At 46.4% G+C, this 13,686-nt stretch overlaps 1 protein-coding gene across 6 annotated transcripts in view; it reads left to right on the top strand.

Moving 5' to 3' along the window:
• EFCAB5 (EF-hand calcium binding domain 5) overlaps positions 1–13,686 on the top strand; it is a 48,452-nt gene that overhangs the window by 11,477 nt on the left and 23,289 nt on the right. For all 6 annotated transcript variants that reach the window (XR_016438900.1, XM_090025647.1, XM_090025650.1 and 3 more), the window contains 4 exons: positions 3,719–3,875; positions 4,583–4,646; positions 6,296–6,366; positions 13,136–13,291. Coding sequence is in view for 5 of the 6 variants with exons in the window: in XM_090025647.1 (XP_089881773.1) it covers positions 3,719–3,875; positions 4,583–4,646; positions 6,296–6,366; positions 13,136–13,291 (448 nt within the window). In the remaining variant the exon portion in view is untranslated. The remainder of the gene's footprint in view (positions 1–3,718; positions 3,876–4,582; positions 4,647–6,295; positions 6,367–13,135; positions 13,292–13,686) is intronic.

Raw genomic sequence — 13,686 nt, 5'->3', positions numbered from 1 at the left:
CAGTCCTTTGGGATCAACCAGGGTTGTTTAGAGCCAGTACCAAGGTGCATGCAGCTCTTTTCATCCCTTCCATCCCAAAGTTAACAGTGAGATGGGCTGAGCTGTCTCTGCTCCATCCTGAGAATTTCTCCGGGCTGTACTGAGGGCAGGGCTGCTGTGACTCTTCCCTGAAACTGTTTCGCTGAGCCTGTTGGTTGTAATTCCCTGTAGTCCATTCACTTGAAATCCGCACCCCTCTGGCTACATTGCTTTTTCCTTTTCATCGTCACTTTCTTTTGGAGACTTTTCATTAATCCTTAGCTTCCCCCCACCCCGATCATTTGCACAGTGTTAATTGATTAGTGTTGTGGGGGTTTTTTATACTATTTCCCAGCATGGAGGCATTATAAAAACTGGAACATTAAATGAACAAATGATACTTTCATCCATTTGAATGTCTCTGTTCAGAAATGCATAGAAGGGATTACTTGTGTTTATACAATGGACCACAGGTGCTTACAATGATGTCAGAATGAGTCATTAACTTCCAGATCACTTCATTCTCATGTCTGGTGTTGTACAATGATGACTTGGATTTGCATACACTCTATTTTGCCTGCATAAATAATGCATGCAGTTTAAAAATTGCTGTCAGGATTTGTGGAAGCAAAATGTTGACACAGATGTCTCATGCATAGACACTAGACTAAGATGATAGGCATTCCCAGTGTTACCTGAACAAGACCTGTGCTTAAATCTCTCTCGTTTGCTTTCTTGCTAGTGTTTCTAGTGCATGTACAATGTATTGTAGAGGCACGTGAATAACCCCTACTGGAAATGGTTCAGCGGCGAGGAATGGAATTGCATGCAGTCACTTAACGCCAGTGTACCTGCACTTGAAAGTACATGTGGGTAGACTAGTGACTGGCATCTGAGAGCTCTTCCAATCCCTGAAAATCACAACATTTTCTGAGAAAACAGGGTTTTGATGAACGTCCACTGAAATACAGGCAGGGACCCTGGGGAGTGGTTCAGGAGCTCCTGCTGCCGGGTCTATGGCTCTGGGGAAGCACTGCTCTTTGGAGCCAGGCATTCAGGGGTTTCTGGCTTAAGCCCAAGTCTCAGAGCATCCAAGCACCGTGCCCTGCAGCTGGAGACATGTCAGTGGCTTGACTTTGTTTTGGAAAATTGATACAAAATGGGCTCATTTGCTCTAAAACATTTTTTGTTAATTTGCTAAAAATTTTTAACATTCTATTTTTCATTCAGAACCAAAATTATTTGTTTAAACACTGGAGTTTCCCTCAGAGTGGAAATTTCGAGCTTCCTGGAGCTCTAATCACAGCTTCCTGCTGCATTGGGATGGTAGTTCTAGTTTAAGGTTTGAGTCAGGTTTATCATTGGATAGATAACAAGCATCAGACTCGACGCTCAGGAAATGAGTGTGTTGAAGAGATGTTGAAGTCAGCGTCTCCTTAGATGCCAGTGCCAGGGGATTTACACGGCTGAGACCATAAGAGGTTTTGCATATCCTCAGGTGGTATTATCAAGGGATTTGTGTTCTTAGTTTCTCCAGATTTGCATATTCATGGCTGGCTGCATCATGGGGTTTGCAGAATAACCATGGTAGCACTGCAGGGTTTTGCTGTCACCCTGTTTGGGTGTGAAGCTCCTGCCTTGAGTCACTGAGCATGGGAGAGCAGAGATGAGGACAGCAGTTAACATCCAGAGAGCTCGGCTGTGACGTTCTGGTCTCACCGGCAGCAGCAGGAGTTCAGTTAGCCCAGGGTTTTACTGCCGCTTCCCAGCCTTGGAGATCTTCCCTCAGCCTTCTTCTTTCCTCCACGTTATTAGCATCCAGGTAGGGAGCCGAGGAGAGCACAAGAGCAGGGAGGGAGAAATTCCTTTCTTCTCTGAATTGAGTCACACTGCAATAGAGCCTTGAGTTGTTTAAAAGATGCCAGCACTTCCAGCTGATTCACCCGTCTCCGACTGGGAGCTGGGGGTTGCCTTCCTGAAGAAACGCGCTTCGTTCTGCCTGGAAGAGTCACTCTCACGACAGCTCCCATGAGCCGAGCGTCCGCGGCACTGCTCCAAGCAGAAGGAAGCTTCTGGGGTGGGACAGCCTTTGGCCTGCACCTAGGGACACCCGACAGGGAATGCACTCCCAGGCCCTTGCCTATGGTAGCATATGAAAGGAGCTGCCTAAAGAGACAGAATCAGTGCCCTGTACCGGTACAGCGCATGCTGTGCCTTGGGCTTGGCACTGCCCAGATTAATCATCAGAGCAGGTGCAATGCTTGCCTCTGCCTTGCCCTCTGAGCAGGGCCTGATGCTTTCATTTTATTTCCTGGGTGCAGCTGCCTGACCCCCTGATGAGACCAGCGCCTCCACAGCCCTCCCTGCAGCATGAGTGAAAGCATCCAGAAAAGAGACATTAGCTTTTCCAACCCTGCCTCACCTTATCTGGCAGATGAGCCACATCTGCAGCAGCTGTCTGGCACTTGCCGGGTGTCCCTTACTTTAGGGGGATGCCAGCTGCTCACTAGTGTGCTAGCCCCACGATCTTTGGGCCCCAAGAATTTGAAATCCACCCCTGCCTTGGCCAGAAAGCAGTGACCAGAGTGCAAATAGGAGTAACACCACTTACTTGGGCGGGCTTTAGACTGCTGTAACTAAGAGCAGTGGAAGTGCACTGCACATTCATCTCAATACAGAGACAAAGACTCCAACAGTCCTTTGACATGGGTATAAAAATACCTTCAGACTACTCCCTCCAGCTGTGCTGAAATGCTGTACAATAGGCATGGTGAAGTCTGTTCATGCAATTGTTTTTGTGAAGCATTTCAGAAGTTAGTGGAGTCTGAAAAAAGCCTACACAGGATGAGTTTAATAAAATTCTCATGTGCTGTGTACAAAATGGAGGACTGGCAGAGGCATCCTTGACAGGTCAGAGAAGCAAAGCAGGTACGATCAAGAAGGAAAGGAGGAGGTTTTGGTTCAGACTTGCAAATTCTGCATGCTCAACAAAAAGCAAAAGTCTGGTAGGCAAATTAATCCTGTCCTGAAGCAGTGAGGACTTCATTGTGTGATTGTACATAAGAAAATTAATTCACTATAGTTCACTGCCAGTGAAGCCTTTACATGAGATGGTACATAGGCTCTGAGACAAATGCATAATGGTGCAATTTTGTTGTTAAATCAAGTGTAGCAAAATTATACACCTCAGCTCCCGCTAAAATGTTCAGCAGGAAAATTGAAGAACTTCTGCATAATTAATGATTAGCACCATTATATATGTGTTCAGTTATTAAAGGCAAAATTCATCACTGCTGTAACTACACAAGCCGGTCGGGTTGCACCAGGGACGATCTGCCCCTAACTGCCTGTCGCTGTCTGGGCTCAGAGAGGTTCACTGCACTTTCCAGAAAAAGGTTTTCTCCATAATCATGCACCTGGTACCCAGAAATTCCTCATTCAGATTCTCGGTTGCATGGACCAACAGGAGAAGCATATGCTACAGAACACAAACACTCTTACCTTCCAAGGGCTGCCCGCAGTTCAGATATCTGGGCTGATTATTTATTGCCCACAACAGCAAATCCCTCATTGGGGAAGAAACCTCATACCTAAAAGTACAGGACTTGCAGTGAGCAGCTACGCTCCTTCTTGCAGCTCTTCAGGGGGGACCAAGTGGAGCTTAGCTCAGGCCATGACAGTGTCTTTCCAAACTGTACAGGCTAGCCAGGATGAAGTCAGAGGTAAAGAAAAAACGTGAGCAAAGGGAGCAGGTGGAGAGAATCAAGTCTCAGGTGACAGAGATGCGGAAGGAGGCCCTGGCGGTGCAGTTCAAGGAGTGGACATTGGATGTCAGTGGAAGGATACCGCTCGCACTGGTAACTGGGGCACGCACCTGTAGCAGCACTGCTGCATGAACCCCAGGGAGGAGGAGAGTGGAGGTGTTTGCAGCAGCACAGTCTGCTGTAAAAAAGAGCAAAAAGGGAGCAGCAGGATGGTATTATCTGGTGATCAGGGTGCAAGCTGGGGGCCTGGGTTCGGGTCTGCCCCGCCAAAGACTTCCTGTGTGAACCTGGGCAAGGCGCTGAGCCTCTGTTGGCTTCGGTTCCCATCTGTACAGTGAGAGTGATATCAGTGCCCTCCCTCCTAGAGGTGCTATGAGGCCTCAGATGACTCAGAACCCATGCCAGAAATCAGGAGTCAGTTATTCCTGTCCATCCAGACCCACCATCAAGTCTCCTTTACTGCCTTTTAATCTGAGCTGGCAACGTTGCATCTGTCTTGAGGCCATCATGGCAGACCTGTCTGGGTGGTTGGCACTGGGCTACAGAAATACCTTTCCTAGGTGCTAGATACATCACTTGTGTAATTGTCCTTAACCTCATTATCACTATGGGGATTTAACTTACCCAGGGCCTGAATTTCTGCTAGTGGGAAGGTCCCAGAAGGCAACAGCTGTAATGTCCATGAGGATGGCTCCACTTTAGTGGGAAGGTCCCAAGACAGCCAGAGATGCCTGTTCTTCCCAGCATGAATGTATTAATGATCACAAAAGCAGACCTTTAACTGTTGCTTTGATTTCTAGGTTCAGAGTGCCCTGAGGTCATTTCTGGATGTTGTCTCTTCTGCTTCCCCGGGTGCTGGACGAGGTAAGACCACTAGTTTCTGGTATGGTTTCTGGCAGCACACGTGGGCAGAAGGAAAGTCAGCACGGACTCTGCGGGGAGAGTCGAGCTGGCCAGGATGCTGGCTGTAAAGGACGAGCCTTGCGCATTTGGTAGTGGGTGAAAAAAAGGAAGCACAGAAGTGCTGCTCCCTTCTGGGGCTTGAGAGAAACCCTCGAGATTCCCCAAACAAGTGCATCTTCCTTGGCCAGTGGAGGAATGGCAGTGACCTACAGCAAGATAGGGCCCAGGCACCAGTATACTCAGCAGTGAAAGAATTTACATAATTCTTGTCCACTTTATGGCTTACGCTTGACATCATTAAATAACAATAATTGAATACTTAGGGCTAGAACTAGGTTGAAGTGGCAGCATAAAATCTGCTGTCAGACCTCTTAAATAAATAGAGGTATAATGATCATCTGTAATCACCAATCTCTCTGCTGGATGTGAGGCTCTACAGGGCATGCCAGAGCACACTTCAGTCCTCCATCGGAAAGAGCCTTGATCCTTGCCTTTGCCCAACCCATTCTTTGTTGCAGAATCTTTCCTCTGAGCTTACACTGGTAACGTGCATTGTCAACGTGCAATGTCAACTGCTGCCCTCCCGTGCTATTGGCGCCGTGGCACTGCTTCCTAATTCTTCCCAGTCTGATGGAAAGCTGGCACAGTAAAAGGAGAAAATTCCTGTTCAGCTGTTTGATCTACAGTTGTTCAAGACAGGCGCTGCAGTAGTCTGCTAACAGCTCTGCTCTATTTCTGGTGCATTTCATTTAATAGAGTCCAGTGCCCACTAAGTGAACATTAAGCCATGTTTTATAGTTTAATAAAGATAATATATAGCTTATGAATGTCTTGAGAAACAAGAAGGATATGGGCTCCACTGGGAGTTTACTTATTGTTCCTGATGTTTCACTTGCTGTATCGTAGAAGAAAGAATAACAGAATAATATTTCCAACAGAAATAACATTTCTCCTCTCAAGACCTCCTACACAAACCTTAACAGACACTTGGCATTCTTCTCAGTTCCACTGCTGTGGCCCAGAATTGGGCTAAAATATGATTGCAAATGCTGTAAAGTGAATAGGATTTTCTTCATATGGCTGCTAGGCTGACAGGTTATTGCTCTCAGGATAGAGGAGATCTGCTTCTTGTTAGGAAGTTCAAAGTTATTTTGCAGTTCAATGTACCAGTAACAGGTTCCCAACATTCAAAGGAACTGAACCAGTCCATCACACTATGAAGCACTTCTGCCCTGACCTAAACAGAAGTAACTTTGAAGTCAGTGTGAGTTGTACCTTCTTATTGTGTGACCCTATGGCCAAGAAACATTGTCTGTACAACCAGTCCTGGTTGCGAGCGATTGGCAGCAATGACAGGGGTTGTAAGAATCAGAAGCAGTCTGCCTTTGTACACTCAGGAAACTCACCATGGATTTGGGATCAGGGATGAGGAAACAGGATCTCAGTGTAGCTACTTCAGTTCCAGGCACTCACACAACCACAGTGCAATGTGGCCCTAGATACATGCAACACAGTAGGAAGAAATACACATCGGAGGTGTAAAATGCAATACAATTCAGCAGGGACTCATCTGCCCATATTCTGGCTAATACCAGTTCCTTCTCCACTAGAGATCTACAACAGAAAGCTGGAAATGATAGACACGCTGGAAGAAAAAGTGAATGAAGAAAAATTTATAGAGGTGAGAAAATAAATACCTAGGTCTGGTTTAGCACTCTGTTTTCGTATTGCACATGCCTTTGGGGGGTGGATGAGAACACTGGTAGATGAACAGCTTCTCCCTTCTGCCTAATCCCAGATCATGACTTTGGTTACAGCGGGGCATTTCATGGTCTGGGTCACACCTTATCATCTGCATCCTCATATCCCTTGCCTGCCAGCTCCAGTGGTCACGGTCCTTTCTCTCCAGCCAGAGTGGAACGCTACAGTTTCCTCCAGGGCCGCTGCCTGTGCTGGTGTGTGGATTGATTATCAGGGGACACTTTAAAAGCAGACTTGTTTGAAGTGTCTCCCTCGCTTCCTCTCCAGAGTGCCTGAGGGCACCACCTCTGCTCTGCTGCAAGGCGCTGGGTCCCAAGTCACTCGTGAATTCTGATTTTGCATCAGTCGTTCACAGGGGACTTGGTCCCCAGTGCAACCATCATTCTGCCGTAATTAGGGCTGTTCCAATAGAATTTATTATTCCTATGGAAATTCTATTAGCCAAAGTAAAATACAACAAAAAACTAATTCAGGATGAAGAACACTCTGGTTTTGACTCACGGCGGGAGTGTATTCAACCACTGTGTTGTTGTTTCCATTTAAAATGTACTCTAAGGGGGGTGTGCAATGTAAGGTAAGAGCAGCCTTACTCAGGGAGCTTAAACAATATGCACCTTCACCCATGTCTCCTCTATCTGGCACAAGTATTCAGGGCTGATTATCATGATGAGAAGCTCCTGGCCTGCACTTGCAGGGAACCACCAGTACATGTACTGTGCCACAAAGCAATGGATCTAAGAGGTCAAACAGAGCATCTCTGCTTCCTCCGCCTCTTGCCTCCCAACTCCTCTCCTCCTCAACTTTTTATAATTCAGCAGATTACAGATTAATTCAAAGCAGTGCCCCATTGGTGCCTATTCCTGTACAATCTATGAATACTGGCTGCATCTACATGAGATGCTGACTGCACAGTTGTTACTGTGGAGTCATTTAGTACTTGCATACACAAGTACTAAATGACTGTACAGTATCTGGCATTATTGCTCAGTGGCATCCCTGCACAGCTTTTTGGTGATGCTGACTGTGCAGTAGCTTGTTATTACTGCCCAGTAGCATCACATTACACTTTGTGCTACACAATGCTACTAGTAACGAGCTACTGTGCAGTCAGTGTCCTGTGTAGATGCAGCAACTGTGCGTGAAAGTATGGGCATGAACCTGCATGTATGTGTGGTAGTGCATTTGTGGTGCCTGCAGCTTTAAGGGCTGAGTCAAGCAGCCAGCAGGTGCTTGATTGCCGCAGCCATTTTAAAACCCTGGCTGCCTATATAAACCCAGGAGTTTGCTGCTGGCAGCTTAGGTAGGAATGCTGCCTGGCTGAAAAGTTGTAGGAAACAGCTTGTAAATAAAAGCAGGAGGCTCTTGGTCTGAAGTGTGACCTAAGAGTGCACCCTGCTGGGTGTGGGTGGCTTGGTGGGGCTGCTAGTAGTGTGGGAGTCCCCAGGAAGTGCCAGGCCAGTTACCACCCTGGTGAAGGGTGGGTTGGGGTACCTTATCCCCTAGCCCCCGTGGCTTTGTGGATACAAGGGGCTGGGCATAGCTATGGCCACTTGAGCTTCCACCTGGGAGGGGACCCCGGAGTTGCGAAGGAGGGGGTAGATGTATAACCCCAGAGAGGGCCTGGAAAAGAGCTGAGGGTCAGCCTCAAGGGCAGCCCAAGGGGGTGTGCTGAGTAGCGCTGTGGGAAAGCCTGAAAGGCAGCACATGGGCCCTGGGAGAAGGAATCAGTTGTGAGGATGATGAGCATGAGGGGTGAGTCCTGACCCTGGTAAGTCCTGCACAGCTAGGAGACCAAGTGTGTGTTGAAAGTAGGACCTGTAGTTTGGGCATGATGACCTGCTGCTCCAGAGGGGGAGTGAAAGTCCCTGTGAAACCCTGGAGCACCAGTCATGGTGTGGATGCTATCTGTGAGGCATAGGCTGCAATGTAGGGGAGGCTTGGAGCCACCAATAATGCCCCCTGGCATTGGGATGTGTAATAGGGAGTCTCCTGCACTTACCACCTGTTTATGGAAGTGGCCAAGTCATGGCAGGCAAGACGGGGCAGCCTGCCCATAGAGACAAGTGGGTGGGCTGGCATGAGACCCAGCCCTGAGCTTGCCCCCTATCACAATGTGCCAGGATCACTAAGTGCATGAGAATGAGGGGTACTGATGGTGACTACAGGGCATCTTTGAAAGAAATAACTGGGTCATAATGCAGACACTGCCAGAGGCCAATCATTGTAATCACAGACAATGAGGGTTGAAGGGAGCTCAGGAAGTCGCATCTAGTCCAGCCCCCTGCTCCAAGCAGGATCAGCCCCAACTAGATCTTCCTAGCCAGGACTTAAAAATCTCCAAGGATGGAGACTCCCCCACCTTCCTAGGTAACCCACTTCGGCTCCATGATCACTTCATGCTTTGAAGGTAATGTAACTGGGCAGTTAAGTTTCTTAAAAGTTGGTCCATTTCTGTAATTCCTAAAGCGGGGTGGAAGACGACCAAACACTGAAGTGATCTTGGGTGGAGGCTCAGTGTTTTCAAAAACCAGAGGGAGGTAGTTGGCTGTTTAGTCTGACATCAGGCATAAGGCAGGGTAGATGTACACCTAATAGACTAACTAAACCAGGGATGTGTAATGTAAGATTTTGTAAGCGGAGGGCTTACTCCATCGGATGCCAGCACATAAATCCGTGGCTAGGAGTTGGGTGGATAATCACTCTGTACCCCTGTGTACCTGGAATGCGTTGTACTCTTCAGTGAACCCAAAACTCCTTGAGGCATTGGGTGGTTGTGTGAGAGTCACTGCTCATTTAAAGCAAGGTGTCTGAAAGGGATTTGTGTGCCCTCGGGTGAATCCACGTGAACAGTGCAGCGCCGGGCGCTGTCAGTCTGCCGGCAGGTCCCGGAGGCTAGCCTGGAGAAAACACGTGGCAAGTGGTGCCATCTAGTGGTTGGAGCATGGGCCTGGGGTGCAGCTGACTTGCTGCATGGCCTTGGCGGAGTCCCTTAAGGTGCCTGTACGCAAGTGCAGAGGCTGCTCTGACGCGCTGCAATCGTTAATCCAGTCTGCTGGAGCATGGTAATTACCGTGCTCCAGCAGCCTCCTGTGTCTTGTGTATTGGTGTTCCCACGCTTCGAGATGGTGGCCAGGGTGCCTGAACTAGAGCTCATCAAACAAGCTTTTGTTCAAGCACCTTCACCTCCATCTTGAAGCACAGGGATGCTGATGCACAAGATGCCTTGGCACTTTAATTATAGCAGCTCTCGGAGGCACTCTAATTAAAGTGCCACCCCCACAGCACATGAAAAGTGCCTTTAAATATTAATTCCTTAAGCATCAATTCCTCTTGTTAGGGTTAAAAAATGGCTTGTAAAGAGTCTCATTCTCTTCATTCACTTTCCTCCTGTATAAAAACCAGAGTATTACTATTATAAACTCTAAAGAAACGGGGTGGTTTGGGTGGTGGGTCTTCCTAAGAGGCTTTCTCCATGAAAGTATTCTCTAGACAAAGTAACCTAGTGACCTTCTATCATGTGTTTCATCTACTTGGTTGGCATATAACACAAGCAGATGTTCCCAAATTTTTCTGTCCATAATCTTAGAACCCACTGGCATAGAAAAGGATTTGCTGTAATGAACAAGTTACAAAGGAAACATCCAAGAAGTCACTTTAACTTACCAAAGTCCAGGAATATAATTAAAGCTTCCAGTCTGGCACTTTCCCCTTCATTAACTAGAAAACAACCAACTTGGCTCAAACTGCATTTATTGAAAATCTCTGTGGGCCAAGACTGTAGCAGCTGAGTTTCCACCTATGGCAGAGCTGAATTTTATGGCTGGGCTATAAACCTGTGGAAAGAACCATTTAGAATAGAAATGATGACAGCCCTCAACTTTGCAGTGCTAGTGGGTACTGTTATGATAATTAAGAACAGAGCATAAAGCAGCTGTGCGGAGACTAATATCAGGCAATTGGGTGTGATTCCTGTCTCCTGCTCTCTCAGGAGAGTTGCACTTTCAGTATTTTGCATAGAGATGCATTTATCTGGTAATTGGTTGAGGATTCCTTTTTTTTCCCCTTTACCATGAAATGAGGTATTTTTACATTTAACCTTAGAGTGACTGCATTTAATTAAGGAAATGTGTGCAGATAACAGGAGCTTGGAGAACCACTTTTATCGCTAAATAAAATGCTACTGCATGATCTCCACAGAAGGTGAATGAGTCCTGAATTAATTCATAGTCTGTTCAAGCTAAAAGAATGCTTTTAAACTAACAGATTTACTACCTTTTTTTTAGCGTTTAATTGAGTGATCCAATAACAGAAATCGGAAATGGAGCAGACCTACAGCATCAACTCCTCTGGCCTCTATGCCAGCCAGGAGTATTCCTACAACCTCCTGGTTTTCTCCAGTGCCTCTTCCAGTCCAGGTTTAAATGATTCAAGTGATGAGGCTTTCACCACTTTCCTTAGGAGACTATTTTACAGTGTTAATAGACCTCATTCAGGACAGCTTAAATTTACCTTTGTTCACCAGTTTGCATCATCCTTTTAGCAGACTGAACAGCATGATCTGCCCCCAAACTAATCCAGGCCTCCTCACATGTGGAAAGAATAGATTTTTAATGAAGCTGAAAATTAAATAGCTCTTTTTGTCTGTCTTCCTCACATCCAGTGCAGCTCTGGGTTCCTTAATGACTGGTACAGAGGCAGTGGAGGGATCTTCTGAGCATGCAAAGAGGCTGGCTATGGTTCTCTGTGTTGTGATTCCTTCAGCAATAGGTGGAAGGTTGTTATGTTTTTTTTGAAGAGTGCTTAGAGTCTGGAGACTAATCCCCACCAGCTGAGCAAATGCATTATATCCTGGGCCTACATTATAAAATGCAGGGCCTAGAATGGGAGTCAAAGCCTTTTGAGCACGACTTTAGGGCAAGGTCATGCTCTTGGATCTACATGTGGCCTCATCAAATTCTGTTGAAATCAGTGGGATCCACAGAGGCATTAAGGGGTGGAATTTAGAAGTACTTGTTCTCAGCCATATGTGGAGTGTCTTGAGAGGGAGGGAGCAAGTGAGAGATTGTTGTCTTTGTTTTTTCCATGGTGGATGAGACACTGTCAGTAAATAAGTACAGCAACAGTTACCATGTGGATAGCACTTTCATTCATATTTGTAAAGTGCTCTAATGGAAAGTCTAAGGTGACACGACTAGAAGAGCAGTGGCCTGAGGGATCACTTCCTTTAAAAGGCAGAGATAATTCACTCTAATGGGCTATGACTAGCAGTGAACTGTGTTGGCCAGAAAAGGGGAGAATGCACAAGCAGCACCCCTTTGTCTAGGGGTGAGACTGCTTTTTGGCTACCAGGAGTGCCATCGGGGAAGATGCGTTATGGGAGCAATGGCTGCTGGCTCTGGGCTGAACCATGCCGTTTCCCTTACTGGAAGGGAAAAGACAGCGTAGCTGGGCGAACTGCAGAAGAGCTCGTGTTCACTTATCTCCCATTTGTAGTAGGAAGCCACATTAGTATTAACAGGCGGAAAAGCCCTTATCATACCTTTCTGCTGGCTGTTTCTTCTCTCTACTGCTCTGTCAGTGGGGGGTGAGGGAGAGAGGTAGCTAGCCATGGCAGCCTGAAGGAGGGGCAAGGTGGCACCTTAGAGATGGAATGGTTCTGAAACACATATGCTTTTATCGGCCAGGAGTGGACTTTCATACCATCTGAGGGAGTAGGTTGTTGCGTACAAAAACTTATGCTTTTCTGAATGAGTGACTCTATCTGGTTCCTCCCTGCCCCACTGGGTGTGATAGTAATGGTAATAAAGACCAAAGGCTTCAATACTTATTTCTTGGTGCCCTAAAAAGGGATGTATGGGGAACATGCCACATCTAAGAAATTGCCTAATAAACTTATATGGATTCTCCATCCTGCGGCCAGTGCCAGAAAGCTGCCAGAAGAATTCCACCTAGGCTTTGGGACTGTAGTTTATTCTGCCAGCCATTATTATTGATGTCACTCAGGCCGCATTTCTAGAACAGTATTGCTTTTACTCATAAAACCCACAGAGCTATAAATCCAAAGTGTTAAAGTGTCTCCGAGAGGGGTTTAGAATAAATCTCAGCTCAGTAGTATTCCCAGTGTCAGAGGACTTGGGTGACAATAGTGTTGCTTTCAAAAAGTAGTTTTTAAATGTTATCCAGACGGTTTCTCAAAGTCTGAAATCTTTGGGCAGCAGTACCAGTATTTTTGTGGCATTAGAGAGGGGAGTCATTTTAGGTCCTGCAAAAGCTGGTTGCTCAAAATGCCACCTTGGGAGTAACACCAAGAATAGTGAACGTGACAGAAAAAACACGCCAATCCAACGTCACTGCTGGTGTAACTCCAGCCAGGCCTGCCTAGTTACAGCAGGGTGACTCCAGCCCAGCGCCTTTGGCCTTTAGAGAGTCATGAAATGACACTTTGGGTCCAAACTGAGACTAACAATGTAGGAAGTATTTGCACAATGGAGTCCCATTTTTTTTATTTTTATTGGAGCTATGCGGTGCTTGCAAAATAATAACGGGCACTTGTACCTAAACCCTTTTTTCTAAATTTAGGCAGGCATTCCAGCCTCAGTCCCCTACATGCAATGCAGCTTAAAATGCAAAAAAGGAAGATATTCAAAGGGGAATTATTTATTTACACCTCTTTTCTTTTTCTTCCACAGTACGTGCATTCTTATATTCAAAACTTTACAAGCGACATGTTCCAGGGGTTCCTGAAGCACCTCTGCCAGTGTGCGGATGAACTCCAAGATATGATCAGACATAACACCTGGAGGCAGATGTTCACTGATCTCTTCCTGGACTGTTCCCATGGGAAGGTAGGGCAAGAAACACTCAAAGTATATTCAGCGTCACTGTGTTTCTTGCCTGGTAACTCTTATTAACCCAATTGCTTCTCTTTCATTCCTAGTCTGTAGTGCCAAGTTCTCGATTTGAATTTACTCCTTGTTGTTTGGATAGCAGCAATTGCTACACAGTACAACAGGCTGCTGTTTGTTATATAGATAGAAAAGCAATCTACATCCTGTAAGCCCAGTGTATCATTAGGGTTGGAACACATGGCCCTACAAGATGGCAGGGAGTGGGGTAAGATAAGATACAAGGAGAAGTAAATTGAGGTCTTGACTGCCTTTGATATATTCCAAGGTAATTTTCATAAGCATATAAGAGTTAATTCCAGCATCAGGCCAGTTCTCAGCTCAGGCCCCCATAT

This window comes from Crocodylus siamensis, chromosome 13 (genome assembly GCF_052110815.1).
Source record: "Crocodylus siamensis isolate JL-2025a chromosome 13, ASM5211081v1, whole genome shotgun sequence".
NCBI lineage: Eukaryota > Metazoa > Chordata > Crocodylia > Crocodylidae > Crocodylus > Crocodylus siamensis.
Note: the sequence above shows the minus strand (reverse complement) of the source record. Positions and strands in the feature narration are given on the sequence as shown.